At 33.6% G+C, this 18,316-nt stretch overlaps 1 protein-coding gene across 12 annotated transcripts in view; it reads right to left on the minus strand.

Moving 5' to 3' along the window:
• Nucleotides 1-18,316, minus strand: part of VPS13B (vacuolar protein sorting 13 homolog B) — a 737,914-nt gene that overhangs the window by 631,097 nt on the left and 88,501 nt on the right. For 11 of the 12 annotated variants that reach the window (XR_012490690.1, XM_074316465.1, XM_019757646.2 and 8 more), the window contains exon 16: nucleotides 5,497-5,621. Coding sequence is in view for 11 of the 12 variants with exons in the window: in XM_074316465.1 (XP_074172566.1) it covers nucleotides 5,497-5,621 (125 nt within the window). In the remaining variant the exon portion in view is untranslated. Of the gene's footprint in view, nucleotides 1-1,075; nucleotides 1,649-5,496; nucleotides 5,622-18,316 lie in introns of those variants that run through there. The other variant, XM_074316468.1, reaches the window with a different exon arrangement.

Below are 18,316 nucleotides of genomic sequence, written 5' to 3' on the forward strand. Positions count from 1 at the left end.
ACTAACAACTGTTATTTTTCATTTTTTGATAATAACTATCCTAATGAATATGCAATGGTATCTTACTATGATTTTGATTTGCCCTTCTCTCATGATTACTGATGTCGAGCATCTTTTCAAGTGCTTATTAGCCATTTGTATATCTCCTTTGGAGAAATATATATTCAAGGCCTTTGCCCATTTTTAAATCAGATTGTTCTGTTGTTGAATTATAGGTGATTCTTATATATTCTGTATATTATTCCTGTTTTATATATATGATTTGCAAGTTTTTTCCTCACATTCGGTGGGATCACCTTGCTTTTTAACGTTAAGTCTCTCTATCTTAACCTAAACTCCAAAGCCAGGAGCTGAGTCACCTCTTTATTTTATTTTTTGCTTTTGTTTGAAATGGTTATCCTTTAGATTTGACACAGTGTTTCTTAAAATTCATATAGCTTGAGCAAGTAAAAAGTGGTCAGGTGCATATTTAAAATAGTTCTACCTAATTATGGGGTTAATTCTTTGGGTTGTTTAAAGTTTATCTTCATAGTTTCTGCTCTTCTCATTTACAGGGCTGACTAACTTACAACAAATTGTTTTTCTGTAGAAAGATTTTATAAGTTTCTGCATTACAGGGGAATCTATTCCTGCTTAAGTTTCTTTTCATTTTAAACATGTTCTAAAGATATGTATCTGTTAAACTCTTCAAAAGTTATAGTTCTTGATAGTCTTTAGATTACAGACAAGTTCAAAACTACCAAATAAAATAGAATCAAAATTAAAACAAATTAAGAGCCAGTTAAATCAAGTGACCATTCACCTGGTTACTACTTACTTTTACTCAGGACAAGTTTCAAGAGGACATAGAAGTTATCAGAAAAAGTAGAACGACAGGTGTGTTAGTACATAATTTTATCATGATTTGTAAATACCTCATGGTTCCCATACATCTGGGTTCACACACACAGACACATTTCTGTTTCTTTATTTTATTTTCAAAATTTTTATTAAATTTATTGGGGTAACACTGGCTAGGAAAATTATATAGGTTTCAAGTGTACAATTCAGTAATACATCATCTATCAAAAGATAGATTGTGTAATCATCACCCAGCGTCAGTTCTTCCATCACCATATATTTGACCACCTTTACCCTCTTCTACCACCTCCCTTCGTCCTTACCCTCTAGTAACCACTAAACTGTTGTCTGAGTTTTTGTTTGTCTTGTTCGTTTGTTGCTTTCAGTTTTATAATTCACATATGAGTGAAATCATTTGGTTCACAACTTTTGTGTGATTTATTTTGCTAGGTATGATAATTTCAAGATAAATCCATGTTACTGCAAAAGGCAGTATTTCATCTTTTCTAATGGCCAAGTAATAGTCCATAGAAAACTGAATAAAGAAGATGTGGTAGATACATACAAGGTCACATTTCTGAACCCTCAATTATAAGAGAAAGTGAACTTGAGACTGTTACAGTTGAACAAGCCTGATCAGGAAGAAATGGTGCTAATGAATACTTGATTAACTGGTTTAACTATTTTTAAGTTAAAAAGCTTAGACATCCTTGGGCGGCCAGATGGCTCAGTTGGTTAGCATGCAAGCTCTCAACTACAAGGTTGCGGTTCAATTCCCACATGGGATGGTGGGCTGCGGCTCCTGCAACTAAAGATTGAAAACGGTGACTGGACTTGGAGCTGAGCTGAGCCCTCCACAACTAGACTGAAGGACAACGACTTGGAGCTGATGGGCCCTGAGAAATACACTGTTCCCCAATAAAAATTAAAAAACAAAAAACAAACAAAAATACTTAGACATCCTTATTCATGCCCAAGACTAGACCCAAAGTAACTTTCCACATTCCACCCTTACTATATCCATTCACAGATACAATGGACAACTGTGAATTTGTTCTAACAATATATCCCCTAGAAGCCTCCACACCCCAACCAAACTCTCAACCCCTACATATCTATCTGATTCAACCATTAAAGCCCAACTTCTCTGAAGCTATCACTGTTGTACAGGGAAATTTTCTATTTTCTTTAAACAGGATATTTTGCTTAAGCCTCAATTTTGTAATTTAAAGATACTGTTTTCATATGTGTCTAGTGTTCAACAAGACTGTAAGTTTTCACAGTTAGGGGATATCCTTTACCCTCACTGCATTCTACTTTATTCTTTCCCCAATCCTAACATGTAGCACAATGGCTATCAAAATATAGAAAAATAAAAAAAAAATTCAATGAATGATATCTAATGTGCCCTAATACAACTGAAGCTTCTTAAGGAAAATATCAAAGAAATAAAATAAATAAATAAATTGACAGAAACTTCAGGTACTTATTTTTAAGTTAAAATTGTGGAAGAAGAAGATATAAATTGTCAATGTTCATGTAATAGAATACTGTATAGTGACAAAAGCAAACAACCTAAAAACTACATTCCGTAGTATAAATGAATCTCACAAATATTATTTTGAGTGACAGAAGCCAGTCAAAAAATGATACATGTTGTATAATTACATTTATAGTAAATCCAAGAACAGACAAAACCAATCAATACTACAAGAAATCAGGATAGTGGTTAACCTTGGGAGAAGGGTGAATGAGAGAAGCTTTTGGATGCTAATAATATACAGCTCCTTGATCTTTCTGCTGGTTACCAAGGATCACCTCAGTTATGAAATACCACAATATATACACTTTCTATAAGATACTAATTTTGCAATTAAAATTTTTAAAAATAGAATTGAAATACTTACCATTTCTCTGTTCTGAAAAAAACGTTAAGTCCAAGAATGCATCTTAGAAGCCTAAAGACATTACCCACTTTAGAAATTTTAAATATAATATCTAATCTATAGAGACAATGGCTTAATTCTTCTAGAGATAACAGGGTTATGATACTTTGCTGCCCTTACACCAACCCTTTACTGCCATTTTTAAAACATCCTCTTTTTTAAAAAAGAGGTAAATTAAAATTTAAATTAATTGCTCAAGATTTCTGTCATTAAATGTCATTGGTCACTGTGTCTTTCCTACCAACCATATCCTACATACTTCAATCTTGTCCAAAGAAGCTAAAAGAACTAAGTGTAACCTGATACAAACGAATAAGGAAAAACTTTTGTTGAAAAGTTTGTATGTTTGGAAATTATGTGATACAGAATGAAAGAAAATATAACCAAATATTTGAAAAAAAATAAATTCTAAGAAATTGGAGTTTAGTAATAGCTTGCTCATTAAGGCTAAAATATATTAATAGGAACAGTTAAATCGGAGAAAAATAACTTATTTTCAGTATTACTTTAACCACATATCTTTAAAAATTTATTTGCAAACCTCATTAAAGTAAATGGTAATTAGTCTGAAAATTCATACACAATTAAAGGCTCAATTTAAAAATATTTTTAAACACAAAAAAATAAACTATTTTGACAATTTACATAAACTCTCGATTTTCATTGCTAACTTAAACATACCAACTAAATTTCTTTTCAATATGCTATAAAATATCCTTGTTTCAAAAGCTGTAGCTTGTTGTAAATATGCTCTTCTCATTATTGAATGAAATATATACACAGCATCATAAATGTGCTTTAAGAAACTCTGGAATGTGCATTTTAAAAATCCAAATGAAACAGCTTGTATAACTTGAGGAAGGGAGAGACCATGAATGCAAACAGAGTTGACATTTAATGACATATCCAGGGTGCCTTACTAAAAAAAAAATCCTCACTCACTGCATGAGTTAAATAAATCTCTCAGTTCTCATGTGATTTTGATTTAATTCAAGCACTATATGATATATTTTATTTGGTATTTTAGTCATTTCACATAACTAAGATACATCTCAGTTTATTGAGGTTTGTATTTATTACTTTCAATATAGAGTTGCTAAGAATAGATTAATTATAGTTTACTTTCTATTTATTAAGGGAAACAATTTAAAGAAACTATTTCAAAGCAATATACTTCTGTGAAGTATAGCAAAAATATCAGTGAAATAATGAGAAGTGGTCTTAACTACAAAAAAGCAAGTCATATCCAAATAAATATTAGCATTCCGTGATCTCACGCTTTTAGTATTTAATTGGAATATTTTCTTTTAGATGTCAGGAGAAATATTTTAAATCACATTTACCAGTATTTTAGTAAGCCCTATAAGTCCCTAAATTAAGCCTGCATATTTAAATATTCAATATTTTTCATATGAGGTTTTAATTCATTTTGGAACATTAGGCTTTTTATTTTAAAAAGTTAAGCATTTTCTACAGTAAATTGCACTATGTTTTTAATAAAATTTCAGTGTTATGAATGATAAGTACATAATTGAGATAAAAGTATTCACAAATATCTATTAAAGCTGCTATCAACATATTTCTTAATAGGTCAGAATATAAAACTGACTCAAATGCAACATGCTACATATGCACAAATATAGTTTGAAAGTGAATCTCTAAACAACACAATGAGTGACAAGAACAAAATTAAACTTATCAAGAGAAAATAAGAATAATCATTTAATAATGGTTTCATCGAGTAGAAAAACTAGTTCCAAGATTTAATTAACTACAATTTCAGGGGTTTTTTTAATTTTCTGCATCAATAGGAAATTTCTTTGAAAATGTGAGCATTTACTTTACAAACGTTATTCTAAAAATTATATATTATTAAAAAAACAGTATTAGCAAATGAAATACTTAATATAAAGAAACTAATATTTATTTTCTGAAATGTATGTTGCTTTTCATAAGTAACTAATGGAAAATGTATCCTCTAAAAATAAGCTTCTTAATTAGAATGAGAAAGCAAAGATATATTCCAAATAATTGAAAAAATCTAAATTTTAAAATGTAGAACTATTTCACTAGAATATAATTTCATATATTTAAACAACTATTTCTTTAATATATTAACAGTTTGCTTTCAACTAAACGAAAGGTATAAATCACTTTGAATTTAGGGAAATACGACCTCCAAATAAAGTAACCCAATACTGATTGAAAATAAGAGCTAAAATCAATTTCTTCCAAAATTCAGTGATTACACATAAACACATCAAATATTTTAAATGTATGTCATGGGTATACTTTTCTCACTAGCTATGAATACACATAAAATTTTTATTTAGGTGGTAAATACATTAGCCTTAATATTAACATGCAACTTTTCCTTTAATCTTGTATCCTCTCAAAAAGGAAAAAAAAAGTATTTACCCTTGCAATCCGTGTATGAAGCAGCGACATTTTATAATTAAAACATGGATTAAGTTATTATTTATTACCTCAACAACAGTCATCACTACCACAAAAGCTACTATGAGCTAACACACTTGAGACATGAAAAAGAGATTTTTAGTATCTCAGTAAAAGACAGTATAAATTCAGATAATTTTCTAAGATTTTGTATAAAACTAACACCCTGACATAGACAGATTTAATGTGTTTTTTCCCCTCCTTAAGATAATAAATAAAAATTACCATAAACCACATTTAACATAATACTTACCAGCATGTGGGTAGTTTCAGAAGTTTACCATAAAGAGCAGTGCTGAAAGAGGGAATGAGCGGCACAGGTAAGCAGTAAGATCCCCTATAATCCAAAGAAGTCAGTCCTGCCTGGAAACCAAATATCTGAAACAAAAAAGAAAGATCCAAATGTTCGCAGAGACAAAGTTTTAATAAGCACAGGATGAAATACGTCAGTTTCAATTTGCTCTACAACAGCTGCACACTAAATATGTTCCAATGTCTTTTTCCACTTCCGAAACATCAACATTTTATTTTATTCAATTTGACATTAAATAGTCAGAATTAAGAGATTTAAATATACAGTATTTCTTTCACATCCCTACTCTTTGTTTTAGACTAACTCTTTTAAGTTTCACATTTTATTTCTATACATAATTTTCATTTAGTGTTTTATTGCCTGCTAAAATGCTAAAATGCACATATTTTCTAATAGAAACAACTAACTGCGTTGTGCACATGGTAGATATTAACATTAACAAATTACTATTAATATCATTTTATGCCTAAAAGAGCATTAACTACAACAAGAACAATCTTAAAAATGTATTTTGCCTTCAACTTACATTATGCACACACAAAAAGAATATCCAAATATATCCTAAACTGTTACATCTTTTCCCTTTTGTGGGTGAATGTAATTGTAGGTCTGAAGTTTTTTCACCCAGGAAATTTGGAACACAGCATAAATTGCTCTTCATACATTTATATTTAAAATGAACAGATCACCCTCAAAAATTTTATAAGCATTCTCTGAAATTTCTGAACACTATTTGCCTTTATAGGAAGAATCAATATAACATCACACTTTTCACGAAACATTGCAGAGAACTAAATACGATTATTTCTGCTCCAGTTACTTCCTTCCAATAAGGTGAAAGATAAGCATCTCAAACAGGAAATACTGGCACACAGATACAAAACAGAGTTATTTGTTTTCCAACAACATGGAAAAGCAGCTTAACTCCAACATTTATCTTTCATTATTATTTTTTATTCCTTCGGTTTATAAAGCACTGACTTTCCTATCTCTAGGATTAACAGTAACTGCCCAATTCTACAGTGAAACATGTTTAAAAATTCTCAATAACTAATTTTCAAAACAAAATATTTTCACTTAATAAACATAAACCAATGATCATCTTCTTAGAAAGTATTAAGCTACCTCCAATGGTTTCAAAACCCTGGATGTCAAATCCTTCCCTCTAAAGTCAGTTTTCATGAAGCAAAAAAAATTTTTTTTTTTTAAATAAGATGTTAGTTAGATTACATACTTTCAGAGAAAACTGCATTTCAAAGTTACTATCAACCTAATTACTATCAAGGAAAATGAAAATACCTATTAATTCCTGTAAGTCCCGCTATTAGCCAAGTGGTAAAAAATACTAAATTGAGAAGAAAAAGGAAAAAAAAACATGTTTCTAATACTTAAGTAACCAACTTTAAAAATTAAGTTATTCCACATTCATTCCCTTTGAAGACTTGTTCTGAGCAACACTGTATACCAAGAATTTCTGGACACTATGCAATTTTAGCACTTCGTATTTCCTCTGAAAGATCCATTACTTAAAGGACACTGAAGTTTACAACTATTAATACCATTTAACACAAAACATGATTATTAAACAATTCCCAACCTCTAAATATTTCTAAAGTATAGAGTACATAGAGATGTTTTATCACATTAGATTATCTATGTCCAACAAAGAACTCTCTTAAGCCACTTTCTCATAGGCTATAAAATGCCCTAACAGTATAATCACAGACACTATCATTAACTGTACTCAGAAGGAAACTAGGTGTAGAGGAGATCCCCTGCTGTTAGTTCGCAGAACTGCAAAGGACTTTGGGGAAACTACATATCATTTTGTAATTTTTTTTACAGCTTTTACTAAATTTACATGTTGCTTCCAACAGAACATTCAAGCAAGTATAAATCATAAATGAAAGAGGGCCTATCTATTATACTACATCAAAAATAAGTATTTCAAAATAACCAATTTTCAACTCTCTTAAATTACAGCAATAAGATACATATATTTACAATATCAACATAATCTAATAAGTTAATCTTGACCAAGGTTACAAATACCTTATCTAGGAAAAAAGGAAAACCAGCACAGAATAAATTAAGGTTGTTTCACCAAAGATAGTTCATATATTCAGAAAGAGAATAAAAATACTACAAAGTATTATAGTCTGAATCAGTAAGAATGTATGAAGCAGTAACTATAACCACTAATAGAAATTTTAGCTGATGAAAATGTCAACTTGAATAAGATGACTTACATACCACATTAAATGAAAAGTTAAACATGTTGTGTTATCTTAAAAAAAATTGAGGTAGAAAATGAAAGTTAATATACAATCTATATTTTAACACTTTAAAACATTCTTGAATTAACATCTCCTATCAAAGAAACTACAGCAGAACTAAAAACATAAAACAACTTATCTCTAATACATTTTTTAAAAAGACTGGTATGCTAACTTAGGATTTTCAATGGTAAAACGACAAAAAATATAAAAAGCACACACTAATTGTAAGTAACAATGAAAACATATAAGTATGATGTAAAACAAATCATTTTTATGCTGTGGTTTTTATAAGACATTCAGTATATTAGTATAACCACAACATCCTAAAGACATGTCCCTTTCTTAAAGGGACAAAAAAAAAATCAAGCATTATCTCTATGTCAAAAGTTAATCTGTATATAGTAATACACTGGAACTTGTAAAAACTGCATAAAGAATGATTATGGGGGGCAGCCGGTTAGCTCAGTTGGTTAGAGCATGATGCTCGGAACACCAGGGTTGCCGGTTCAATCCCCGCATGGGCCAGTGTGGGCTGTGCCCTCTAAAACTACCATGTTTCCCCGAAAATAAGACCTAGCCAGACAATCAGCTCTAATGCGTCTTTTAGAAAAAAATTAATTTATATTACATAAGACCGGGTCATATATTATAGTAAAATAAGACCGGCTCTTATATTAATTTTTGCTCCAAAAGAAGCATTAGAGCTGATTGTCCAGTTACGTCTAAATTTCAGGGAAACACAGTAGATTGAAACACTTACTTGAGTTGGAGCTGATGGGTTCTGGAAAAACACAAACAAAATAAATAAAAGTTTAAAAAAACAAAAAAGAAAGATTATAACTAGAAATCTACAGCATAAGAATGAACACTTTAGAAAAAAAAAGCCTTCAGGGGAAAAGGATGGAACCAGATCTAGCTGATTAAAAATTAGAACTTCACGGCCACAACTGCTTGTTGATTATTTGACTAAATCAACTCATTTCACATATGGGAAAAATGAAGTCCAAAAAGGATAAAGGACTTCTTCAACATTACATATTGCTAGAACAGCAATATAATGCTTCCTTTGATTTAGCTCATCATTAGCTTACAATTTCACTCTGCCTTGCTTCCTCCCTCCATTTCCTCTCCAAAAAAGTATGATTGATTCTCCACTTTTTCTTAAAGAAAAAACAAACAATCTTTCTCACCACTACTTCTCCTCTAACCATCAGCAAAATTCTATTTCTCACCTTCCATCAAAAATATCTTCAAACAGTAGCCTGGAGAATGAAAATTCTTTTTCATTGCCTACTCATTCCTTAAACCCACGAAATCTAGTTTTTGTTCATGTATCATGTTCACACACAAAAAAACAACTGTGAACTGAAATTGATGCTTAGGTTCTTTTCTATAGAGAGAAATGAAGTATTATCTCTTGATTATTTTCCCGCAATAATTTAAGTGAGGAATAAATAAATAATAGTGAATTTTCCATCACCCACAATTTTAAAAATATGAATACTGTCATTCTGTCACATATACTATTAAAAAAAAAACAAAATCCTTCAAAATACAGTAATGATTACAACTCAACAGTGAAAAGACAAATACAGTGGTATCTCGGTTTTCGAATGTCTCCGTTGATGACCACTTCGGTTTACAAACGCCATCAATTTTATGGATCTATGGTATCATTAGATAGTAAAATTTATGTTAACTTTGCAGTTCTAGGGGTTGATTTTAATGGTCTGGAACGGATTAAATTTAGCATTACTTTCTATAGGGAAACCATGCCTCAGTTTTCAAATGTTTCAGAACTCAAACGGTCTTCCGGAACAGATTACATTCGAAAACTGAGGTACCACTGTAACTCAATTTTCAAATGAGCAACGACTTGAATAGATATTTCTCCAAAAAAAGATATACAAATGGCCAATAAGCACATAAAAAAAAATGTTTAACATCAGTCATTAAGGAAATGTGAAACAAAACCACAGTGAGATGCCACTTCACAACGACTAAGATGTCTAAAATCAAAAAGAGAATAAATAACAAGTGTTAGTGTCAACGTGGAGCAATATGAACCCTCATTCACTGCTAGTGGAACAGTAAAACAACATAACAATCCCTTTGGAAAAAAAGTTTCTCAGTCCCTAAAAATAATAAAGAGTTACTGAATGACCAGGTAACTCCATACTTAGCTATATACCCGAGAGAAATTAAAACCAGGTGTTCATACAAAAACCTACACACAGACAGAAAACCAAGATGGCGCAGTAGGTAAATGCTGTGCTTACCTTCTCTCACAACCACATCAAAATTACAACTAATCTACAAAACAATTATTATTGAGAATCGCCTAAAATCTAGCTGAACTGAAGCCCTTCAACTAAGGATGCATAGAAGAAGCCACCTCCAGACTAGTAGGAGGGGCAGAGACATGGAATGGGCTGGTCCCACACCCCCATGTAACCATTAAAGATCTGAAGGGATATTTTGGCTGTGGGGGTCTCCCTGATCCCCCATAGGAACGAGACATCCCAGCCCACCCCAGGCCAGGGTTCCAGTGCCAGCTAGAGAAGTTTCCGTAATTTCCGGTTGTGGAATCCAGTGGAAATTGTGACTGAGTGAAAGTGAGACTGAGGGCGGCGCACTCCCAGGAGCTCCTCTTAAAGGGACCGTGCACAAACGTACCCACAAATGGAATCACTCGTTCTGAGCTCCAGCGCTGGGGCAGCAGCTGGAGAGGTGGCAGGGACATATGGTGGGGAACTGAGATGTCTAGCTTGGGACAGGGGGGTTGGAGAGGTAGCTTTCTCCTGGACTGGGGAGTTGATGGAGGCCACTGTTTCACTGCTGAGCCCTCCCCCTTCCACGTGAGAGGATGCAGGCTGTCATATTTGACTCTCCGCCATTCATTCGAAGCACCCAGGCAATTCAAGACCATTTTCAACTTTCGGGCACACCCAGGCCGCTTCCAGTGGCTTCTTCGTGCAGACGGACAAACGTGGCTCAAGCTGCAGACTTTCCTAGGGTCACTCACAGGTTCACGAAACCCAAACAAGCAGCATCTGGCGTGTCCTGTATTTTAGGATGAGCAGCCCTAAGCACGGCAATAGTGGCAGTGGGCCTTGGCTCATGGCTTGGCCTCTCATGGAGCCTCCAAGCACTGCACAGGTGACAGCCATCTGTGGATCTCTTTGTGGCTACCGCCAGATGGCCCCGAGTAGGGCACAGGCTGTGGCTGAACTTCATCTACAGCAGATCCCCTCCAACATGGTACTGAGGCTGGCGCCCCCAGTGGCCAGCTTCAAAATGAGTTGGAGCATCACCCAGCCACCCCCAAGAACGACACACCCAAGGGGCAGATTGGGCAGGCACCAAAGTCCTGCTGAGGCAGATCCTGCTCCATAGGATCAGCCCCTGCACAACAACTCTTCCACTGTAGTCAAGGCCAGTCCTCACAACCAGTGAGCCCAAGGGTCAGTCCCTCCTATTGATGTGCAATTATCAACCAAGGCTCAACTACAAGAGGTCAGCACACATAACCTACACAAGGGACACACCTGGAGTACATGGCTTAGGTGATCAGAAAGACTGCGCCACTGAACCCCACAGCACACCTACTAAATAAGGCTACTCTACTAAGACCAGAAGACAAAGCAGCCCTACCCAATACATAGAAACAAATATGGGGAGGCAGCCAAAATGGGGAGGTAAGGAAACATGTTCCAAATAAAATAACAGAACAAAGCGCCAGATAAAGAAACTAAGCAAAATGGAGATAAGCAATCTATCAGACGCAGAGTTCAAAACACTCGTAATAAGAATGCTCAGTGATCTGAGGGAGAACTTCAACAGAGAGATAGGAAGCATAAAAATGGAGACAGAAACCATGAAAAATACCAGTCAGAACTAAAGGATACAATAACGGAAATGAAGAATATATTACAGGGAATCAACAGATTAGATGAAGCTGGGGATCCAACCAGTGATATAGAAGACAACAGAAAACACCCAATCAGAACAGCAAAAAGAAAAAAAATCCAAAAAATTGAGGAGTTTAAGGGGCCTCCAGGACATGATTAAGCATACCAACATTCACATTATAGGGGTACCAAGAGAAGAGAGAAAGTAAGGAACTGAAAACCTATTTGAAGAAATAATGTCAGAAAACTTCCTTAACCTGGTGAAGGAAATGGACACACAAGCCCAGGTAGCACAGATTCCCAAACAATATAAACCCAAACAGGCCAACACCGACACATCATAATTAAAATGCCAAAGGTTAAATACAAAAAGAGAGAATCTTAAGAGCAGCAAAAGCAGTTAGTTACTTACAAGGGAGCCCCCATAAGACTGGCACCTGATTTCTCAACAGAAACTTTGCAGGCAAGAAGGGAATAGCAGGAAATACGCCAAGTGATGAAAAGCAACAACATACAACCAAGATTACTGTACCCAGAAAAGCTATCATTTAGAATTGAAGGACAGATAAGGAGCTTCCCAGACAAGAAAAAGCTGAAGGAGTTCATCACCACCAAACCAGTATTACAAGGAATCTTACAGGGATTTCTTTAAGATGGGAGGGGGGTTAAGGAGGGGTGACAGGGGAAGGGATTAAAAAGAAAAAATCGCTTACACAATAGTCATGGGGACGTAGGGTACAGCATAAGGAATATAGTCAACAATATTGTAATAACTAAGTATGGTGCCAGATAGGTGGATATATCAGGATGATAGATGGGAATGGATTTGGGGGCAAGGGAGAAAAGGTGAAGGTATTAAGAAATACAAAATTGTAGTTAATACAGTATGGGGAATATAACGGACAATGTTGTGAAGATCATGTAAGGTCCAAATTGGGCACTGGACTTATCAGGGGGATCACGTCATCAACTGTGTAGATGCCTGACCAATGCACTGTACACCTGAAGAGCTGAAGTAGAATAATACTGAATGTCAACTAAAACTAAATATATAGGTATATATGGTCACAGGATGTGGAGTACAACATAGGGAAGTTAGTCGATGGTATTGTAACAGCTATATAAGTTATCAGAGGGATAGCAGATTGGGGGGGGTGGGTTATCACTTTATGAGAGGTTTTAATGTCTAACTATTGCATTGCTTTATACACCTGAAAACTAATTTGAAAATTTTTTTAAAAAATACCTATACATAAATGTTCATAGCTATATTTCTAATAGCCAAAAAGGGGAAACACCACAAATGTCTATCAAGAGATAAACAAAATAAAGTGCATCCATACAATGGAATATTATTCATCCATAAAAAAAGGAATAATGTACCAATACATGCTACAATATGGAAGAACCTTGGAAACAAAATGCTAAGTAGGAAAAAACAGTCAGAAAAGACTATGTTATATGATTCCACTTACCTGAAATACCCAGTTTAGGACAATACGTAGAGACAAAGTCGATAAATGGCTATAAGGGGGAGGAGTGGAAGAGTAAATGAGGAATGAATGCTAATGGGTAAAGGGTTTCTTTTTCGGGTGATGAAAATGTTCTGGAATTAGGTCGTGGTGATGGTTGCATTAACTCTGAAAATCCTGAAAAATCACTCATTTCTATTCTTTATAAAAGACGAATTTATGGTATGTAAATTATCTCAAGTTGTTATCTAAAAAATTAAAAATCTTACAACATAGCTAAACTCTATTTTAAACATGACCCTTCCACTAGTTCCCTCCCCAACCACGCCCAGACCACCTAAATCCACTTTCAGGAGTTCAGCATGTATCCTGCCCATTTCTTATACCTTTACAGACCCTTTTATACCCATGAACAATCTTTAGTCTTATTTTGTTTTCTTAATTTACACAAATGGCAACATTCTACACATGCCATCATGCTTGCTGGTATTCCCACCAAAACTTACATTCCAGAGAGCTATCCACGAGAGCATATACATAGACCTCTAGTGATATATAGCATCATATGCAAAAATTGCACTGGGGCAGAGGTCAACAAACTACAGCCCACAGGTCAAATTCAAACTCACTGCCTGATTTTGTATTGCCTACAAGCCTAAATAATTTTTACATATGAACATTTATAATCAATTTGATGACAGAAAATACTAAGTTGGATCCCCAATGAGGTGAAATGTTATCCCCCAAAAGAGAATTCCATTCTTCTCATTAGCAAAATTGTATTACAAAAAAAGGGTATTGCAGTTTGAATTTGATGAACTCAAAATTTATGGAAATTTGTTCTTTCTTATTAAGTACCTACATAATATCCTAAATTTTTCCTCTTTTACAACAAAGCCTAAAATATTTACTATCTCACCCTTTAGAGAAAATTTGCGGGTGCTGCTGTGAGGTACAGACTGAAAATTGGAATGGATGGGTAAGGTAGATGTGTTTTTCAGCTTATTAGATCCTAAGAAAGTACTCTCCAAAATTATACCAATTTATAAATCCCACAACCGTGTATGAAAGCAACATTCCCCCAAATTCTCAGGAAAAACTTTTAACTTGAGGTCAAAAATTAGCAAATCTAAAAAAATTTAAAGGGTTTTGCTACTACTATAACCTTCTTGATCTCTCTGAAGCACCTACCACAGGATACAAGTAATGCGGCTTTAATTTTATATATCATTCTATAATGTATAGGGCACTTTCATTAACTTATTATGTTTCAGACATCACATGCTTTGCAATGCGTTAGCAACTTGACACCATATATATTCAAAGGATGGGGTTAAGCAATTAAATAAAGATGACTTGGTAAGAAATGTGAAAGTTTCATCTCCATGTTTTCTTCACATATCCATGTCAATTCTCTTAATTAATAAATTTCATTACATAAAACTAGAACTACATACTATTTCACCATACAGTCAATATAGTCAAAATTAGCTATACAAAATTCAAACCTGAGCATTTCTTTGAGTATTTAATTGAAAATTAAATTTTAGGGTCTAAATTTAATTCATTTTAGGGTCTAAAATGCCATCCACATGAAACAGACATTTAAAGCCTCTGACATTTTACCACTATAATAATGAAAACTAAACTTTGCAAATTTCTTCAAAGGTTATAGTAACCATCCCAGGTAACATGAACTGCTAATAGACTTTATAACAAATCAGTATTCTGAGTCATACAAATTAAAACTCTACCAATCCTGAAATTTTTTTAAATGTACCAGGCCACTTAAGAAGCATCAAAAATGCAATGAAATGTTCAAGACTCAAGCAAGGCTTTATTTCTTTTTTAAGTATTAAATATGCATAATGCCAACCAATGAAAAGTTTTTCTACATATATTATACTAGTTCCACTCTGCCCAACACCTAACTTCCTGGAACATTTAAATTATCCATTATAGCGAGAATCGAACTAACTAAATATAAAGACAAGTTAGACTGCATGTGTAGTAAAAGACCTTTTCCCAAAACATAACTTTATCTAGATGACATTGTAACTTTTATATTACCCGAAATATTTAATTGGGATTTTAACATATTAACAATAGTAGTGGTAAACAACTATTGCAATTAACGTTTACGTCAGTGTGGATGACAACCATATTGATGACCAATGGCTTTGATGACCAATTTCCTTGCGGATGGAGCATGCCTTATTGATCTTTAATACTGAGTGTCTGCAGTATGGAAAGAACTTAATATTTACCAAATTAACAAATCCTACATAAGTAGAACACCTTGGAAAGATTGGTTAACTACCAAAAAGTATACCTGTTTCAGAAAAACAAGGCAAATTTTCTTAACATTGCAATCTGATATTCAAGTTGTAGCAATACTTAAAAAAAAAAACACAAACATGCACCTCAGTGTGTTAATTGTGGGAATGAATAAAAAAGCATAAGTATGAAATATCTATATATCTAGCTTTCAAAAATACTTTGTTTCTCTCCACATAACATAAAACACTGCCATAGATCATTATAATGATCACCATGAATCACATTTCTCTTGTGTCCACACCTCTTTATACATGATACTATGGCTCTTCCATCAAAGGAGTGGAGTCTCCTCCATCCTCTTAAAAACGGGATTTGCACAGACAGCTAGAAAAACATGTTCTACAATACATGGTTTGAAATCAGTCAAATTTTAGCATCTTAAATATACTTGGAGGTGATCTAAAACTGGTATCTTTAAATTGGTTTGTTTTTACTTTATAAATATGAAAATATTTAAGATCTTTAAAATAAGAAACATGAACCAAGACTATGTTTGGAAGCCCTAAATTTACAGTACTTTACACAAAATTTTATGCATTTTCAGTAGTACTTGCTCTTTTTTCACTTTTTTAAAATTTATTTCCCAGTTATAGCTAACATATATTATTTCAGTCAAGTGTACAACAGTGATTGGACATTTATATACCCTACAAAGTGATCACCGTGATAAGTCTAGTACCCATCTGACACCATACATAGTAATTACAATATTATTGACTATATTCCCTATGCTGTACTTTACATCCCTATGACTATTTTTATAACTGGCAATTTGTACCTCTTAATCCCTTTCAAAACCTTCTTCTCTCATCCCACCAACCCTCCTCCCATCTAGCAACCATCAATTTGTTATCTGTATCTATGAATTTGTTTCTGTTTTGTTTGTTCGAAAAGATACATTCATCACTATGTTCATTGCAACATTATTTACAATAACCAAGATATGGCAGCAACTTAAGCGTCCATTGATAGACAAATGGATTAAGATGTAGTACACATATAAATGGGATATTACTCAGCAATAAAAATCAATAAAATCTTGCTATTTGCGACAACATGGATGTTATTTGCGACAACATGGATATTAAACGTAACATATTATGCTAAGTTTAATTCTTATTCTTGAATTCAACGTTGTATAGTTTCCTTTGGTCCATGAAATGGAATTTGATTACATATATGCTATCCACCGCAATCAGACCAGAAAAAGAAATAAAAGACATCCAAATCGGTAAGAAAGAAGTAAAATTGTCATTATATGCAGATGACATGATACTATATATAGAGAACCCTAAAGACTCCACCAAGAAACTATTAGAGCTGATAGATGAATTTAGTAAAGTAGCAGGATACAAAATTAACATTCAGAAATCAGTTGCATTTGTATATACCAACAATAAAACATCAGAAGGTGAAATTAAAAAAAAAAAATCCCATTTACAATTGCTTCAAAGACTATAAAATACCTGGGAATAAAGTTAACCAAAGAAGTAAAAGATCTGTACTCAGAAAATTATAAGACACTGAAGAAAGAAACGAAAGAAGGTACAAATAGATGGAAACAAATACCATGTTCATGGATAGGAAGAATTAATATAGTTAAAATCTCCATACTGCCTAAGGCAATATACATAGTCAACGCAATTCCTAGCAAACTACCAACGACATTTTTCACAGATATAGAACATATAATCCTAAAATTTATATGGAACCAATAAAGACTCCGGATAGCCTCAGCAATCTTGGAAATAAGAACCAAGTGGGAAGTATAACGATACCTGACATCAAATTATACTATAAGTCTACAGTAATCAAAACAGCATGGTACTGGCATAAAACCAGACACATAGATCAATGGAACAGAATAGAGAGCCCAGAAATGAATCCATGCCTATATGGCCATTTAATCTACGACAATGGGAAGCAAGAGTTTATGGTGGGGTAAAGACATTCTATTCAATAAATGGTGCTGGGAAACCTGCACAGACACATACCAAAAAGTGATGCTGGACCACCTCCTTACACCATATACAAAAATAAATTCAAAATGGCTTAAAGACTTAAATGTAAGATCTGAAACCATAAAATTCCTAAAAGAAAATATAGGAAGAAACTTTACAGACATTACCCGGAGTAAGATTTTCAGTGATATATCCCCTCGTGCAAGGGAAGTAAGAGAAAAAATAAACGTGGGATTATATCAAACTAAAAAGATTTTTCATAGCAAAGGAAACCATCAATAAAACAAAAAGGGATCCTACTAAATGGAAAAAGATATTTGCCAATGATATATCCAATAAGGGGTTAATATCACAAATTTATAAAAAAAAAACTCACTCAATTCAACTCCAAAAAAACAAACAACTCAATTAAAAAAATGGGCAGAGGACACGAAGAGACATTTTTCTAAAAAGGACACACAGATGGCAAACAGGCATGAAAAAATGCTCAACCTCACTAACCATCAGAGAAATGCAAATAAAAAACACAATGAGATACCACCTCACCCCAGTCAAAAAGGCTATCATCAAAAAATCAACAAACAACAAGTGCTGGCGAGGATGTGGAGAAAAGGGAACCCTTGTGCACTGTTGGTGGGATTGCAGATTGGTGCAGCCACTATGGAAAACAGTATGGAGGTATCTCAAAAATCTGAAAATGGAACTACCTTATGATCCAGCAATTCCACTCCTAGGTATCTATCCAGAGAAATCCAAAACTCTAATTCAAAAAACTTTATGCACTCCTATGTTTATTG

This window comes from Rhinolophus sinicus, linkage group LG12 (assembly GCF_036562045.2).
Source record: "Rhinolophus sinicus isolate RSC01 linkage group LG12, ASM3656204v1, whole genome shotgun sequence".
Taxonomy (NCBI): Eukaryota; Metazoa; Chordata; class Mammalia; order Chiroptera; family Rhinolophidae; genus Rhinolophus; species Rhinolophus sinicus.